The sequence below is a fragment of the Mustela erminea genome, chromosome 13, assembly GCF_009829155.1.
Source record: "Mustela erminea isolate mMusErm1 chromosome 13, mMusErm1.Pri, whole genome shotgun sequence".
Taxonomy (NCBI): Eukaryota; Metazoa; Chordata; class Mammalia; order Carnivora; family Mustelidae; genus Mustela; species Mustela erminea.
The window spans coordinates 79,184,800-79,201,944 of NC_045626.1; the positions used below are offsets into that span (position 1 = coordinate 79,184,800).

Below are 17,145 nucleotides of genomic sequence, written 5' to 3' on the forward strand. Positions count from 1 at the left end.
CATCTCGCTTTTGAAGATGGCGCTGGGCGCCCCACATCGATCTCTGTCCGGTCGCTTCACCCCTCCTCTGTTCCTTCTCTCCAGCACAGGTGTGACGGGCCGGCAATGCCCAGGGAATAGTGCCCAGGAGTTTGCGTCACCTCGAGACACATCTAGACGCCTCCACCAGACACTTCTCCTCCCCAGTCGGCCTGACCCGTGGCTTCGGGACACGCCCCACGGCTTCTCCTGACGTCTGCCCGATCGACCATCACTTCCTAGAGAACAAGGAGGAAGGCAGACGCATGAAATCATGCCACCGAGGGCCGGATGGGAGTGAGTGGGTGACGCCGAGTTGACGTCAGAGACGGAGAGGACAAACCCAAGAGTAGCTCCTTCTTGAGCCTCCCCGAGCCACCAGCCCCCGGCTCTTCCTCTTGGCACAGCGTAAAGCCTGGATCCTCCTGGTGAACTCGACTTGGCTTGACCTATTTTAAGTCTTCGGACCCCCGGACACTAGACGCCATGGAGAGTCAGGTGTTCAGTGTTCAGCAGATCCAACCCAACGTCATTTCCGTCCGCCTCTTCAAGCGCAAGGTGGGGGGCCTGGGCTTCCTGGTGAAGGAGCGGGTGAACAAGCCACCCGTGATCATCTCCGACCTGATCCGAGGGGGTGCCGCGGAGCAGAGCGGCCTCATCCAGGCCGGCGACATCATCCTCGCCGTCAACGGCCAGCCCCTGGTGGACCTGAGCTATGACAGTGCCCTGGAGGTGCTCAGGGGCATCGCCTCTGAGACCCACGTGGTCCTCATTCTGAGGGGCCCTGAGGGCTTCACCACTCACCTGGAGACCACCTTCACCGGGGACGGGACCCCCAAGACCATCCGGGTGACGCGGCCCCTGGGTCTGCCCACCACAGCCGTCGATCTCTCTCACCAGTCATCAGCCAGCAAGGAGCACATGCCGGCCGTGGACGGGACCACGGGCCCTGGCAACGGCCCCCAGCATACCCAGGACAGCAGGCAGGAAGCAGGCTCACTCTCGAACACCAACAGCCTGGCCCCCAGACCCCCAGGCCAGGACCCCACCAAGAAAAGCACCGGGGGCGCCCCCCAAGACAGCCAGAACAGTGAATTGCTCAAAGAGATAGAGCCTGTGCTGAACCTTCTCACCAGTGGGAGCAAAGGGATCAACGGAGGTGGTCCCTCCAAGGCGGAGACAAAAGACGCGGAAGTCCAGGTGGACAGGTAAGTGCCACAGGTGTGTGTGCACGGGCGTGTGTGCGCACGGGTGTGTGTGCATGTGTGTCCTGTATGGAAGCATGTCCTGCTACTCGGTGTCGGACCCGGGAGCCAACCTGAGCTGTTGCAGACGCTCACCCAGGCACATCCACTCGGCCCCTCTTGCCTCTTTCCCTTAAAACGGCACTCGTGAGAGCAAAATGGGTGTAACTTCAGGCCTGTATCTCTTGCCGTGAGACCCAGAGCTAGGAGTCATGGTTGCTGATGCCATGTCTGCAATTCATGGGGCAGAAGACTGAGGCTCGGAGGGAAGGGGCCTCTCCCGGGTCATCCAGTGAGCGAGAGGCGCGTGTCCATGGCAGTCTTGGCATAGGGTGAAGGCCAAGGTCCCGGGAATTGGGAGGGGATGAGCTGAGGCCTGGGTAACCCTCAGCCTAACCCAGCTGTCTCCTTGTGACAGCCGCTGGGAACAAGCGAGGAATCAAAGCAGAGAACTGGCCCCAGTTCCCCCAAAACTGGGCTTACTTAGGTTGTGCAGGAGCTAAGGCTAGAACGCGAAGACCCAGGTCCCGGTCCCCCTGATTCTGGAGAGGAAGAGAACAGGCAATGCCCACCTGGCAAATTCAGGGGAACCGGGACCTGGGTGATTCTAGCACCTTCTTTGGGGAGGAATTGGCAGGTGGGCCAGGGGTCAGAGAATAGTGGGTCCAGAGATATGAGAGAGAGGGAAATTTCTCTCTGCCCCCTTCTGCTGTCATCTTAGATTAGCATTAACTCTACAGCCCCCACTACAGGGGAGGCTGAGGTGTGGGGCCACCCAGAAACCCAGGCCAAGATTTCCCAACCCTCTGTCCAAGGACCCCTGAGTATCTGGAGAGCATGAAGAGGTCCCCAAGTTGTCCCTCAGGGACGTGGATTAAAGAACTCTCCAGACCCGTGCACCAATTCATTTACCAGTTGTTCACTGAAGGTCTACTGTGGCCAGACACTGCTCTGGGCACCAGGGGTAAAGCAAGGAATGAGACAGACAAACCCTCTGACCTTGTGAGTGAATGAAATAGACAAGCCCCTTGATCTTGGGGAGCTTATAGTGTTGTGGGAAAGATGAAGAGTAAATGAGATCAAGATGTTAAAATATGTAGGCCATCAGTGATATGTGCTAAGGAGATATACGGAACAAGGAAGGGGTCGGGAAGTGTTGGGGAGAGTGAGTTTTAGAGAGTGAGGATAGGCAGGTCTCCAGGAAGGTGACATTGGAAGACCCAGTAGAAGGGGAAGAAAGGCTCTTTGAAGCTTTATGGAGAAGGGCCATTCCATGCAGAGGGAGCAGCAGGTGCCAAGGTCCTGAGGTAGGAGTGTGCCTTATATGGTGGAGGAATTGCACAGGATCTAGTCTTCCTTCCTGATGGGTCAGCCCCCAAACTGCCTTTTGGTGGGGGCTCAGTCTGTGGCACCCCATCTCAGACCACCATTGCTTCCTGGAACTTTTGAAACTTTTCCCACCTGGGCAAAAACCAAACCAATTCCAGCAAGACACCAAGAAGGAAGACGAGCCTGTATCAGAAGCCGCCAGGCATCCCCTGCTGCCCTTTGAGCTCCTGTCCTCCGTCCTGCTCTCTTCTGTCTTCTGCGCATTCCTGGGGCAGCTTGGAGTCTCCCTCATACCTTTGGTCCCATCTCTACAGGAGACAGTGTCTTGGCCCCAGTACACAGCTCATGGTGTGACCCTCTTGGTGGGGCAAGTGTCAGGGAGCCCCTATCATCCTGACCTTCCTTTCCAGAGCTGGAGGCCGGGATTTGTCCTTGGAGCTGTCCTGGTTTGCAGAGATCTGGGGCCTGGTTCACCCACGACTAAGCACGAGACCCCCACCCCAGGCAAGAACCCAGTCTTCAGGGTCGCTGCCGCCTCCCAGGGTTCCCTTCAGCGGCACACACGGGAAAGACAACATAGTCTTGAGATAACTTCTGGGAAGCCAGCAGCCACCAAGTCTCATTCGATGGATTTAAATCCTAAAGCAGTTGGAGAATCCAGGTTCGGTCATTGGCCTGGTTTTTCTGGGACACCACCCGAAGTGCCTCCCCTCAAAGTTTCCTGGGTAGACCCTCTTCCTCAACACCCCTTCTCCCAGGAGGACCAGCAGGAAGCTGAGTAAGAGTGTTACCTCGGGTGTTCTATCTGGGGCCGTATCTAGCGTTCCGTACACTTGGTTCTGAGTCTTGGCTGGGTGCAGGGCGGGCGTGGGGTCAGGAGCATCGGAATTCGCTGGGGCTTTATTTCAGTCCCATCCCGGACCCAGGAGCCTGAATCTCCCTGTGTGACGTGGAGAAGTCCCCGGCAGGTCCCTCCCCATCCCAGAAGCCAGTATGACCCTCTCCCAGCTGACAGGGCAGGACACACAAGCCCGGCGTGGGACACTAGGATTGGCGGAGGTCATGCGATACAAAGGACTTGAACCGCAGCCCTCTCGTAGGCCAGGTCTGGGGCGCCTCTCCAAACCCCAGCTCAGAAAAGCAGGCTTTGTTTCCCCCGAGGGAGGACACGCCAGTCTGATGTGGGGTCTCCTCCAGCGGCCCTAGTTTCCCAAACTGGGAGGCTGCCCCGAGCTCTTGACCTGCCCTCGTCCATCACAGCCTTCATTCCAGTGACCAAAAGGAGCAGCAAACACTGCTTTGGAGGAGGCATCGTTTGGAAGAAAGTGGCCCGGGGCAAGTCCAGGGCTCCACGAACCCCGCTGAGGGAAGCGGTTCGAAGGAGGAGTATTGTCTGATGCCAGCACGTGGTTTCCCTGGCTTGATGACCCACACCTGTGCTGGACTCAGAACTTTCCCTCACCTTCCGCCCCTTTAACGAGTATTTTTAAATGCCTCCTTTACTAGCCAGGAGCAAATTCATGGATCATATAACCTACTCATACTTTACATTTTTTAATAAATATAATGCCCTAACGATAAAAGAAAGGACACCAAGCATAAAAGCAATTTATTGTAGGGGTGCCTGGGTGGCACAGTCGGTTGGGTGTCCGACTCTTGGTTTCAGCTTAGGTCATGATCTCAGGGTTGTGGGATCAGGCCCTGTATCAGGCTCCCTGGTTAGCGGAAAGTCTGCTTGGGTGTCTCTCTTCCTTTCCCTCTGCCTCAACCCCCTGTGTGCGTGCTCTCTCTCTCTCTCTCTGTGTGTGTCTCAAATAAAAAAATAAATCTTTAAAAGAAAAAAAGTAACTTATAGTAATAGAAGCTATAATGTAATAGATCAGTACTTGCATATTTGCCCCTACACGTAGAATTAGCCCGCACATGACAGTGTCAAATGTGGATTTGACACAAGTGTGTCATTTTGGCAACTCAGACACCACCAGTAGGGTCGTCTTAGTGACGTGGTATGGGATTTTCTGAAGTGGTGACTGGACTCCCGATAAAACGGTGTCCTGTCTCTATTTGACCCGGTGGTGGTCTGCAAGGAAAATTCACGATATTTTAAAGCCGTGTTTATATGTCCGACCCAACTGGAATCTTGGCTCAGGAATCAAAGCTTAGCTTGCTTCGGATCTGGGTGAATGTCCAAAAGGTGTGTGGCAGCCAGGCCCCGTCTTCCCTGTGTGGGTTTGTCACTGGCACTGAAAGATGCCCCCCCACCTCCGAGGCCACCTCCTTCCCACTGTGATGGCAGGAGCCCTCAAGATCGTTGGAACAACCCAAACTTCTGGTTGTTGCAGATGTGCCCTCAGGAATCACCAGCCCGCCTCCCAGTGGCTGAGCTAAATGCCATGCTGAGTGTCAGCGTCCCGAGTCAGGAAATGGAAGCCCAGGGACAGAACGGTCTTCAGGGTCACTCTTGGGCCTGGCAGGCCTGGGAGCATCCGAGCCCCTTGGAGCACGTGGTGGCCTGGAAATGACGCACCCTTCCAGGGGCTTCCCCATCCAGGCTGCTTTTTGGGGTGGGGTCAGAGCTGGCTTCTGGGTGGCCCCCACCAGGCCTGGAGCCCCCGGCTACGGCAGCAGTCTGTGGCTTCTGGGGGACCAAGCAGAGGCTGGGGCCATCCCTGGTTCTCAGCGGTGCCCTTGACTTTCCTGTTCTCTTGGCCTCATTTCCTTCCTTTCCTCTTTCCTCTTGGACGCAGACCTGTTCTCCTGCTTTATCTAGTTCCTTTCCGTTGCAGGGCATCCCTGGTCCTGTTGTTGGGATGCTGGCCCTTCGCGGGGGGCGGGGGATGTGATGGTTCGTGTAGGTACAGCCTCACCTTGCATCTGGGGGAAGGTGGACCTGGCGGGTGATGGCAGCATGTGGGTGTGTAAGGAAAGGAAATCTGGGGGCTTCTGGGACCTTCTGCCCTTGGGAGCGGTCACTTTAAAATGCTGCGTGTCAGAGGATATCCAGGTTGTTCTGCTGCCCTGAAGGAGGGTTCTAAAGAGGCCAAGGTCCCTGGCCCAGCATCCATCTGGACCAGCCGGTCAGCCTCGCCCTGTGCTGGGATCGCTTCCCCTCCACCTGCAGGGGACTCGGCTCCTTACAGAGTACCTTCCCGACCCCCATGTCTTCAGGGCTGGGGTGAATTCAGCTCCCTAAGCGGGCTGTGTGGTTGGGGTTCCCTTATCAATGAGAAAACTGAAACTCTGAGAGCTGGAGCAGTTTTGCCCAGGGTCACCTAGCACAGGCCACAGGGTGCTGCCTGGCTTCTACCTGGACGTCTCACTGTGGGCATCTACAGTTAAAGACAAACCAGGCGAGAGAATGTGGCCGGAGGCACAGAAGTCCATTTTGAGCCCAGAGAAAGAGCTTAACGGGGGAGAGGAGGTCACCTGTGACAAGCCTGCATTTCGTCATCGTGATGCGGGTCAACGTGTACTGAATACTCCAGGTGGGCCTGCCCCCATGTGCAGGTCTTGACATTGATGAGTTCAATGTTTGCTCCTCACAGCACCTGTTTTCCTAATAAGCAAACCAAGGCTCAGAGAGGTGCAGTCCCTTCTGCCGGGTCACACAGCTCACAAGTAGCAAAGCCAGGACTTGATCCCGAGCCCATGGTCTTGGCTGCTACCAACATAGATGGCACTGTTGGCCACAGCGTACTTGACCGCTGGCCATCAAGCTCCTGAGGACGCTGGAGTACTTTCTCAGTCCAGAAGGGAGAGAGAGATGAGAGATAGCAGCCCTGGAGAACTGATCTCAGACCAGCCAACAGCAGCCCTGACTCCAGGGCTGTCTGCAGTAGAGGACCTCCTCTCTGGCTGCACTTGACTCATGGCTTTGAGTCACTCTGTTGGCATGGACTCCGATGACTGCCTTTGCACTGAGTGTCGGTGTGAGCTTTCATTCTCATCCTGACCGTTTGAACACCTGGGGCTTCCCCAGTCGGTCCTTTCCTGGGGAAGGGACTGGAGTTGTAGTTATGGAGTCCTTACTCTTGCTTTACCCTCTCTTCCGTCTGTGTCCCCGCCACTTTGTCATGTGGGCACCCAGGCCCTCGTTCTGGGGAAGAGCTATAGACTAAGCCCACCCAGCCACCTGCTCACCCCAGACAGCCTCTAACCAGGGGCCTTCTCACCATCTTTCATTCAACGAATATTTATTGAGCATCTGTTCTGCCCCAGATACTGTCCTTGGAACTGGGGATCCACCGAGGAGCCTCTGTCATTAAGAAGTCATAGACAAGAAGGGAATAATAAACAGGTAGCCTCAGGCAGTCGCTTTCGAAATTGCATGAGAGACATGGAATACTACATCAAAAACTAATGATGTACTGTATGGTGACTAACATTAAAAATAATAATAATAACATGGTGATTTGAAGAAACAAGGCTTGGGGTTAGGTTTAAAAAAAAAGAAAAAACTAGATCAGAGAGTCGGAGAAAGCCTCCCTAAAAAGGCAACATTTATACTGAGGCCAGAAGGTGGGAACCATGTGAAATCTAGGGAAGGGCATTCCTGGCAAAAGGTACAGCAGGAGCAAAGGCCCTGAGGCAGGAACAAGGTAGGATGTTCAAGGAACGGAAAGAAGGTCTGTGGGACGTGAGCGTAGTGAGTAGGAATAAAGAGGTAGGCATGACACCACGTGTGGGCCGGGACACTAATTCTGCACGCCATCCCTGCCCCAGCCACTGTCTCAGTTTCCCCTGCTCCTTGCTGCAATAACAAAGATCACAAACGCAGTGGCCTAAAACAACCCGCATTTATTCTCCTACAGCTCCAAAGGTCTTAGGTCTGGAGGCTCTAGAGGTGAATCTGTTTCCTTACCTTCTGCAGCTCTGAGAGCTGCATTCTTTGCCTTTCTTGGCTAGTAGCCCCTTCCTGACCCTTCAGAGCCAGCATGCGGCCTCTTGCCTTCAGGGTCACATGGCCTTCCTCTCTCATGGCAGATCTCCCTCGGCTTCCTTCTTCTAAGGACGTATGATGGCATTTAGGGCCTACCCAGTTAATCCAAGATAATCCCATTTTCAACATCCTCAACTTCCATCACCCCTGCAAAGACCCCCTTTCCATGTAAGGTAACATATATGGGTTCCAGGGGTTAGGGTTTGAGGTCTCTGGGGGCCACTTTTAGCCCACTGCACTCATCCAACAAGCCCCCTGGAGAAAGCTGTGCCCAGGTCCCGGACTGGCCATTACTATGAGGTCTCACTGGACTGGGTTCCGTGACCTTACTTTGAGTCCCCCCTTTGCCACTCAGCACCTACATATTTTAGAAAAGCCCCTGGACCTCTCTGGGCCTCAGTTTCCCCATCTGTAAAAGTAGTATGTGGACCAGATGAGCCCTAAAATTCCTTCCAGGCTCCTCCTTAAGGTCAGTAGCGAGCACGTTCATCACAGGCCAGGCAGCTGACCAGTCCCCCTCCTGTCCAGCCCACCCCGAAAGTACACTCTCCAGAGCATCACTCTAGGGGGAGGAGCTTAGACATCCCTTTAGGTCACAGGTCACAAACGGGGGATTGAAGGTCCCACCCAGATCGCCTACGAGTTTTATTGGGAGGCCTACGGAGTTTTCTAAAGAATGATTTTGTGGCAAAATAGAGAAAGCAAGAGGTTTCACAATGAAACTGATTTCCAGCCTCTCAAAAATAAAGAGAATATCAGAAGAGCTATTAGCATCAAGTCTATTCGTGGGGAGACAGCCAGCCTGGGGAGCTGGGCGGGGCCTAGCGCGGGCTCTCCAGCTCCCCAGGAACCCGAGTCCGCCAATCGGCTCAGCGTGGACGCTGTAAACACTGGAGTTTGAGGATCCTGTCCAGTTTTTGTGATGTGAAGAATTACAGTCCTGATTGTTGCTGAGCCCAGAGGCCCTCACCTCGCTTCTCAGCTAGAGCACTGCGGTAAAATTCTAGCTCTCAAGAGCCTCGTCTCCCCTTTCGTCATCTTCCCCCACTCCAGCACGATGAGATCTAGAACAGAGCTTTGCAGAGACCTCAGACTCATTTTTCCATGGCCCCCAAGTCTTCCTGCTCTCACTTCACTCCCAATATCCGAGACCGGGTGGAGGGTGGGCAGTGAGAAGGGGGTCAGAGCGTAGTGCGATGTCTGAGGAGAAACGCGGCAGGCCTCCTGCCAGGACCAGCTGCTCCTCAGCAGCCTTCTCGCCTGGTCAGGGCGGAGCAAGCAGCCCCTACCTCCAGACTGTGCCTGACACAGAGGCCTGGCCCACCTGCTCCCCATCCTGGGTATTCGGGATTAGTTAGTGGTCGGTGCTGGGGTGAACCGCACCTGTGCAAACTTCCTGTGGCATTGACCCAGGACCCCCACACGCCCTGCCTGAGAGCCCAAGGCCTGGCCCCCAGGAAGCCTCAGTGGGAAGGAGATGGCGAAAGTTTTGGAAAGGTCTAGAGATGCCAGACTGACTGTGTTAGCTTGGGGTTGACTGTCCAGCTAGCGAAATGGAAGAAAAGAGGCTTTAGTTTGGTTCTTGCACAAAAAGCACAGAAAATGCTTGCCGAGTGGAAGGTAAAGCACCGTGCCTGGTCTTATGAGGAGAAAGAAGAGAAGGAGCTTGGAGGATGCTGACATTTCTAACCAGAAAGGAACCTTGCTGTTCCCTGCTAGAGTCAGGCCCGTAGCACTCCCAGGAAGATGGGTCTTCAAGGAAGTCCGTGGACCACATGGGGTGCTTTGGACAATGCAGATTCCAGGCTTCCCATCTAGACCCGCTACCTCAGACTGTCCAGGGGACAAGTTCAGAGAGATTTTAACAGGCCCCTCGGTTGATTCTGATGCCTCCTAAGTGTGAGAACTGCCTAATGTGACCACATGATGGCCATGGGGATCCTGGTCTACCCTAGAAAGCAAGCCCACTGGAGGATGGCCTACACAGGGGACCATGGATGGCTGAAAAGGGGTAGAAGCCACATACGGAAGGCAGGTTCTTCAGTCCCATCTGGGAACAAGGGGCAACTAGTGAATAAATCCTCGTAGACATAGAGATGGCCATAGAGCAAGGATTGGAGGGACTGCGGGGGAAGCATGAGTTTGGGTCCCCAGCCACAGCTAAGCCAGTGCTTCTCACCAAGGAGTACATTTTGCTTCCTCCCCAAAGGGGCATTGGGCAATGTCTGGAGACATTTTGGATTGTCACAACGGGCAGGGACTGTGGAGGGAAGAAGGTAATTCTTGGCATCTAATGGGCAGAGATCAGGACAGCTTCCCACGACAAAGATAGGTCCAGCTTCCAAGATACCAATAGTTCCAGGTTGAGAAACCCTGATCTAAACCAAAAGCACTCCAGGGAGCTGGGCAGGACCAACATTCATAAGTACTGGCAAAGGAGAGTCACCCTCCAGGCTTCTAAGAAGTCAAGACAGACCCTATCCCATCCCTCTATGGGCTCCCAGTTTATTTATTGTGAAAGAAGAAATGATACATGAAAGTGACCAGGCTATCATTCAACAGATAAATACGTTCAACACCTCTACCCCATTTGGAGGAAAAGCTCAAATCTGAATTTGAGGTTCTTCACCAGTATGCGGCTCAACCAAACGTCTCCCCCACCACCACTGTTCTCAGTGACTCTCAGCTAGGGGAACAGCAAGAAGGAAACATCTGACTTTCAGGCTTTCTCCACTGCTTATCGGTAGTGCGACCTTTGACGAGTTACCTAATCTCTCTGAGCTTAAGTTACCTTCGTTGTCAATGAAGACACCCATGTTTAATTAGTTCTGACTATGTGTTGGGCATTTTATGCTCATGACCTTGTTTAACCCACAGGAGAGGAGGGGTGTGAAGTGGGTGTTGAAGGTTGAGTAGGAGCTGGTTCCTGGCAGAGGGAGGATGAAAAGGCATTCCAGGGAGGTCTAAAGGTAAGAGCAGACAACAGGGTACTCTTTGGGAGGAAAAGAGAGTGGAGATCAGGACTGAGAATGATGGGAGGTAGGAGTCTGGAAGGAAAGCAGAGAATTCCTGAAGTCCTGTGCCTTGGGAACAAGACATAACAGCTCAGAAAGGGTCTGAGTATCCCTACCTGTGCCGTCCAAAAAAAGAACATGCTTTTTTCTCAGCAAAAGCGATGAATGCCTCCTTTCCCAAGACGTTAAGTCCTTGGAACTTAATGTTCCAAGTCCTTGAGGGGCCACTGTCCAGTGCTATAACCGCCAGCCACATTTAGCGACTTAAATTTCATTAAAATTAGATAAAATTTTGGATTCAGTTTCTCACTGACCACGGGCACATTTCAAATACTCATTGCCACATGTAACCAGTGGCTATAAAATTGGACAATGTAGACGTAGGATGTTCTCATCATCACAGAAAGTTCTACCAGACCATGCTGGCTTAGAGCAACCTTGGCTGTTTTATACAGAACCAGCATTTTCCCTTTATCTGTTTCTGTCTGATCAGCCCATGAACACAGTAGTAGAAAAAGTAACAGCAGGTGCCACACAGCTAAGGGCTATAAGCTTAACCTCGTTTAACCATTGCTGCAACCCCATGAACTAGGTATTATTAACCTGCTTTAGAGATGAATCAATGGAGATTCAGACAGCATAAATATCCAAAGTTGCACAACTTATAACCAGCAGAGCCAAGAGTTGAACCCAATGCCACCCAACCGATAGCCCACCCTCTTAACCAGTAGCTTCCCGGTTCCCGTAGGAACCCATGAAGCGGCTAGATCCCAGGGTGAGCAGATTTGCCGCAATTAACTAGATTTTCCCTCAGACCTGGAATCACTGTCAGACTAGGAGATGGGAATCTATGGAAATCTACTTCTGATTTTGCTCTTGGGTGAACGGAAACAAAATAGCTCAACCTGGGTGTTCCCCTTGGTCCCATATTAAAAATATTCCTCCCCAGCTCATCACACGGGACTCTTAAATAAGTTTGTGTTGACAAAACACTTCAAATGCATTATTTAAACAGAGGTGTTAAAGGCTCTTAAAAAAGGAGTGAGGAGGGTGAGGATAAAAGCAGGTCTCCCTGAAGATTCAAGACAGACAAGCCATGTGAGCCATTTCGGAGTTGCCTAGGTAATTGTTCCCTGTAATGTTTGCAGACTGGCCTCATTCAGCAAGAGAGGTTGGATTCCTTGCTCTTTAGCCTCTGGCTTGGAGTAACTCCTTTCTCCTGTCTCTGCTTAAAAACGGAAGGATCTGGGGCGAGCATCAATCAGACCTAGTTTCAAATCTCAGCCCTTCTCTGTGCTTACTGTGGGAGCCTGGGAAACATACATAACCTCTCTGGGCTGTTTTTGCCTCTGTAAAACAGTCTGTTGAGAGTAAATGAAGTCACTTCTCCACCAGCACCTGGTATGTTACAGACCCTCAAACAGTATCGGCCTTTCATCTCTGCTGAAGCCCCATTTATAGTCATATGATATCATAAGATCGGGCGTTTCACAGCTGAGCGGGAGCTGAGTGACATTTTGAGCAGCCATCTCAACAGAAAATTCCTCTGTTTATCACCATGTAGGTAAACCACTGGCTTGTGAAATGTCTGTAATCAAGAACCACTCCCAGTGTGTTTGGTGACATTTTCAAGAGGGTAAAACAGAATGTTCCCTCTGACAATTGCAGACCTCTCCATGTAGAAGAGTGGAAGTGGCTCTGACGCAGGCCACCAGCGCTTTGTGAAACACAGCAAGGAGGAGGTGTGACTGGCCCCGAGTGAACAGCTAGAGGGGCCACTCGGGCCCTGCCCTCAGAGCTCGAGCCCTGAATGACCATCAGCGCAGACTAGGGGTTGGGGGAAATGATGGCACCGGGATTATAAATCCCTAAAGCTGGGAAGGTAGAACAAAGGGCTAGGTAAGGGTAAGCCTTGATACCTGGGACCAAAATCAAGAGGGGCTCCAGAGAAGCCATGGTGCCCAAAGCTGGGGAGCAGACAGATGTTATAGTCAGAGTGAAAGTGGAAGGGAGGGTTAAAAAGAGGCCCGTTGTCAGGAAGCAGGAGGACAGAGCTCAGAGGGAAGAAGGACAGAGGTAAGGCAGAGCTTCTCAGAAGGTCTGGATTGTGATATGAAGTCAGTTCCATCTCAGCCATGACTTATCTCCATCTTTAGAGGATGACCAGGCTGCGGAACGTAGCTGAGATTGTCTCCTCCCGAATCTGAGTTCAAGAGCAGAGAGCCAGGAAAGCTTTGCAGTTAAGAAGTCAGCATTTAGAGAACAAGTCTGGGTTTGAATCCCAACTCCTGCACATAGCTGTGTAATTGGGGCTAATGATTTAACCTTTCTGGGCCTCCATCTCCTTATCCAATGATGATTATGAGGATTATGATTATAGTAATGAAGGTGCTAATGATGGTGACAATGGAGGAGGATGGTGATGCTGGTAGGGATGGTGATGATGAGAGCGATTATGGCAATGATGGTTATGCGGATGAGGAGAAGCTGGATAGTGATGATCATCAGAATAATGGTGGTGGTGGTGGTATCAGTGGAAGTTTGGGTGGTGGTGGCGATGGTGATGATGGCAATAGTAATGATGGTGATGATGATGATGTGATGGTACTGGGGATGGTGATAGTGATGATGTGATTCTGTTGATGTGATGGTGGTGTTGGTGGTATTGATGGTGATGATGGTGATAGTGATGATGGTGGTGGTGATAGGGATGATGGTGGTGATGGTGGCGATGGTGATGATGACAATAGTAATGATGGTGATCTTGGTGTTGGTAGTGATGGTGATGACAGTGATGCTGGTGATGGTGATGAGGGTGGTGGTGGTGATGCTGGTGATGGTGATGAGGGTGGTGGGTGATGATGGTGATGTTAACAAGAGTGGTGGTGGTGATGACGGTGATGGTGATGAGGGTGGTGGTGGTGATGGTGATGGTGATGAGGGTGATGGTGGTGATGGTGATGAAAGTGGTAGTGATGATGGCGATGGTGATGAGGGTGGTGGTGGTGATGGTGATGAGAGTGGTGGTGGTGGTGGTGCTGGTGATGGTGATGAGGGTGGTGTTGATGCTGGTGCTGGTGATGGTGATGAGGGTGGTGGTGATGGTGATAAGGGTGATGGTGGTGATGGTGATGAAAGTGGTAGTGGTGATGGTGATGAGGGTGGTGGTGGTGATGGTGATGAGGGTGGTGGGTGATGATGGTGATGTTGACGAGAGTGGTGGTGGTGATGATAGTGATGGTGATGAGAGTGGTGGTGGTGGTGGTGGTGGTGATGATGAGGGTGGTGGTGATGCTGGTGCTGGTGATGAGGGTGGTGGTGATGGTGATAAGGGTGGTGGTGGTGATGGTGATGAAAGTGGTAGTGGTGATGGTGATGAGGGTGGTGGTGGTGATGGTGATGAGGGTGGTGGGTGATGATGGTGATGTTGACGAGAGTGGTGGTGGTGATGAGAGTGGTGGTGGTGGTGGTGATGGTGATGAGGGTGGTGGTGGTGATGGTGATGAGGGTGGTAGGTGATGATGGTGATGTTGTCGAGAGTGGTGGTGGTGATGAGAGTGGTGGTGGTGGTGGTGGTGATGGTGATGAGGGTGATAATGATGCTGATGAATGATGATAATGAGGGCCTCCGATTCAGAATGGCTGTGAATACTGGACTGAAAAACTGTGACCCTGAGCATCTTAGTGTCTGTCTCGCTTACAACATCCATAAAACGTCATTAATATCCATCCCTACCTCATAGAGTTGTCAAAAGGATTAAATTAAAACCCTTGTAAGGTGCTTGACACATAAATGCTTAATAAACACTAGCTATCATTTTTATGGTCTTATTTATTTTGTTGCTCTGTTCCCCTCATTTTCAGAATCATTTCTGTTTCTCTTGGTGCAGCTATCATTAGTCTCATTATTAGTGCTTATTCAGAATTAGGATGACCCATCACCCTGTCCCCCGGGGCTTGTTGTCTTCTCTGTCTGTCCTGCCTCCTACATCTGAAGTTGTCCAGGGTTCTGCCTGGGGATGAGCCTTCTGTGTCCCTGGATCTTTGAAATGGGGAAGTGAGAAGGAGGACCAAGGCCAGGTCATGGCCATCCGGAAGTGATGCCCACAAAGTTGGGTATGTACCAGCCATCAGCGCCGACATCAGTGAGCTCACCTCTGTGCTTGGCGAGGGGGCTGCCTGCCTTCCCACATGTTGCTGGTGATTCTGCTGAGCAGCAAGCTGAGCACCCACAGCATGTTGGCTCCGTGCAGAGTCCCAAGGATGACTGTAGAAATTCTGTACAGATGTAGGTCTTGCAGACCGGGGCCGTCAGCCTATGCCCCCTGAGAGCATGCCTTTCTCACTTCCCCTACGTTGTCTTCCAGAGGTGTGGATGGCAAGTCACACAAACCGCTGCCCCTTGGCGTGGAGAATGACCGAGTCTTCAGTGACCTGTGGGGGAAGGACCATGTGCCCGTCATCCTCAACAACCCTTATTCAGAGAAGGAGCAGGTAAGCGGGTGGTGCCAGCTTGGCTCCCACACTGCACGGCTCCCTAAACCTTCCCCGGCGTGAAGAGGAGGGGAGGGGATGGCAAATGTCAAACCATGTTGGGATGGGGATGAACCACCACACCTGGAGAGCTCAGGGGCTCTGAGGCCAGGAGCATGCCTCCTAGGAGATGGGTTTTGGCTTTGTTTTGCTTTGTTCACAATCTTGCCATTTTTTGAAATTCAATTCTGTTTTCACCAACAGAGGCACTCCCATGCCATTCACATCCCAAATTTAGAAAGTAAAGATACATGGTAAAAAGTTTTCCTCTCTCCCCTAATTCCAGCCACATTCCAGCAATTCCAGCAATATTTATCATTTCTTTCCGCAATACTTTATGCATAGACACACACACACACACACACACACACACACACACTGTTTTAATGCAAATGAGAACACATTATACATATTTCTCTGCACCTTGCTTTTCACTTATCAACATATTCTGGTGATTACCCCCAATCCATAGGGGAGGGAAGGCCTGGCACTTTTTCACAGCTGTATAATATTCCATTGCATGGCTCTGCCGCACCTACTGAGCCAGTCCTCCATAATGGACACTTAAGTCCTTGCCGGTATTCTGCCATGACATTGCCTAAATGCCCCGCATGGCACATGGGCAATCTTTTCAACAGCATAAATTCCTAGACATGGAATTGCTGGCTCAGCGATCATATACATTTGTGATTGGGGCAGAAATGGAGAAATGGCTCACCGTAAGCATTGTCCCAATCCTACCAGCTAAGCAGGAGAGCAGTGGTATCCCCCACAGTGGTATTAGCCTCACCAGTCTAACGTATTATCAAACTTTGGGTCTTTGCCAGTTTGCTGAGGTGTGTTTTGGCAGCTGAGTCGTTGTTTCTGAGCATAGAGAGATTTGGCTAGAGATAGTGCCTCATTCCCACCTGCTTGGGCAGCTTACAGACCAGGCCAGTGCAACCCTATTAAACCAGACGAATTTGCTACCTATCCTCTGCACTGCCACGATTTATGGGAGGAATGGTGTGTGGGAGGTCACAACAGGGAGATGGCCCAAGTCACCTTTTTCTCATCCATCCTGGATGGCACGGGGCAGGTGGCCAGGTTCTGTCTTCTGATGTATCTGGATGGATGGCACCTCTCACTACCAGCTCACCTGAGCAATGACCCAAAGCCTCTCTACATAGCCTCCCAAGGGGAGGAGGGAACATTCCAGAGCCTCAGCGGGGATTGCTTTCCCTAGCAGCTGATAGCTAGCTAGGAAGATAAGGATGTCAGGGATTCTGCGGTAGGTCAGAGCTTGCTCCCCCTGGCTAGTGACTCACCCTCTTGCAGTGACATCTAGGAATGCTTGGAGGAGGAGCACCAATAGAGACATCTATTATGCTGTCCTCAAAACTCAGGGCCACACCGTGAGCTGTGAGGACGCTATTTTCCATTCATGATTAACCGAGCAAATGAAGTTAACATTCTTCTTTGTATTTCCTTTCTTAACTGAAAAGAAAGGAGTATTGCCATAATTCAAATCCTTGCAAGACAAAAGAAGAACAGAAAGAGACAGCCTCAGGCTAGACCCAGGCTCTGGACATGATTTGTTAGGTCTGTACTATATTGCCTTAAAGGATAATTTGTATTTGTACTTTGAATTTACTGCCAGTGTTTTAAAATTTTATATAAGTGTTGTCTTCACAGCTTCTCTTTAAAAAGGTGGACACTCTGACCACCTCGAGCCTATATTCTTATGAGACAATAATCTGCATGGACAGAGCATGGGCTTTCCAGTTTGCCACAATCCCCACCACTCCCTATTGTACCCCTCCCCTTAAGACCATTGTCTGTTGTTACTTTTTGTAACATTAGTACTATTGATTTTCTTAGGATGAAAGGGAAATATTTTTATATCCATGACTTTATTATAAGTGGCAGGTAAAAATAAACCAGGAGTTTTGTATGTTTCAGGAAACACAAGAAAGATTTCTTATTTTACAGAAATGAAGAATATTCTTATGTGTTTAACATGCAGCCGAGTGTTTCATCTTGAAATTAGCTAGCCTGCTTGGCTAATTTACCTTACCTACATACCTAT

General features: G+C 51.5%; 1 protein-coding gene across 10 annotated transcripts in view; it reads left to right on the forward strand.

The window, feature by feature from the left end:
- Nucleotides 1-17,145, forward strand: part of NOS1 (nitric oxide synthase 1) — a 170,974-nt gene that overhangs the window by 87,547 nt on the left and 66,282 nt on the right. For 8 of the 10 annotated variants that reach the window (XM_032309123.1, XM_032309122.1, XM_032309120.1 and 5 more), the window contains exons 2-3: nucleotides 85-1,226; nucleotides 14,912-15,038. In XM_032309123.1, coding sequence (XP_032165014.1) covers nucleotides 505-1,226; nucleotides 14,912-15,038 — 849 coding nt within the window. In that variant the 5' untranslated portion in view covers nucleotides 85-504. The remainder of the gene's footprint in view (nucleotides 1-84; nucleotides 1,227-14,911; nucleotides 15,039-17,145) is intronic. The other 2 variants (XM_032309125.1, XM_032309121.1) reach the window with 1 other exon arrangement.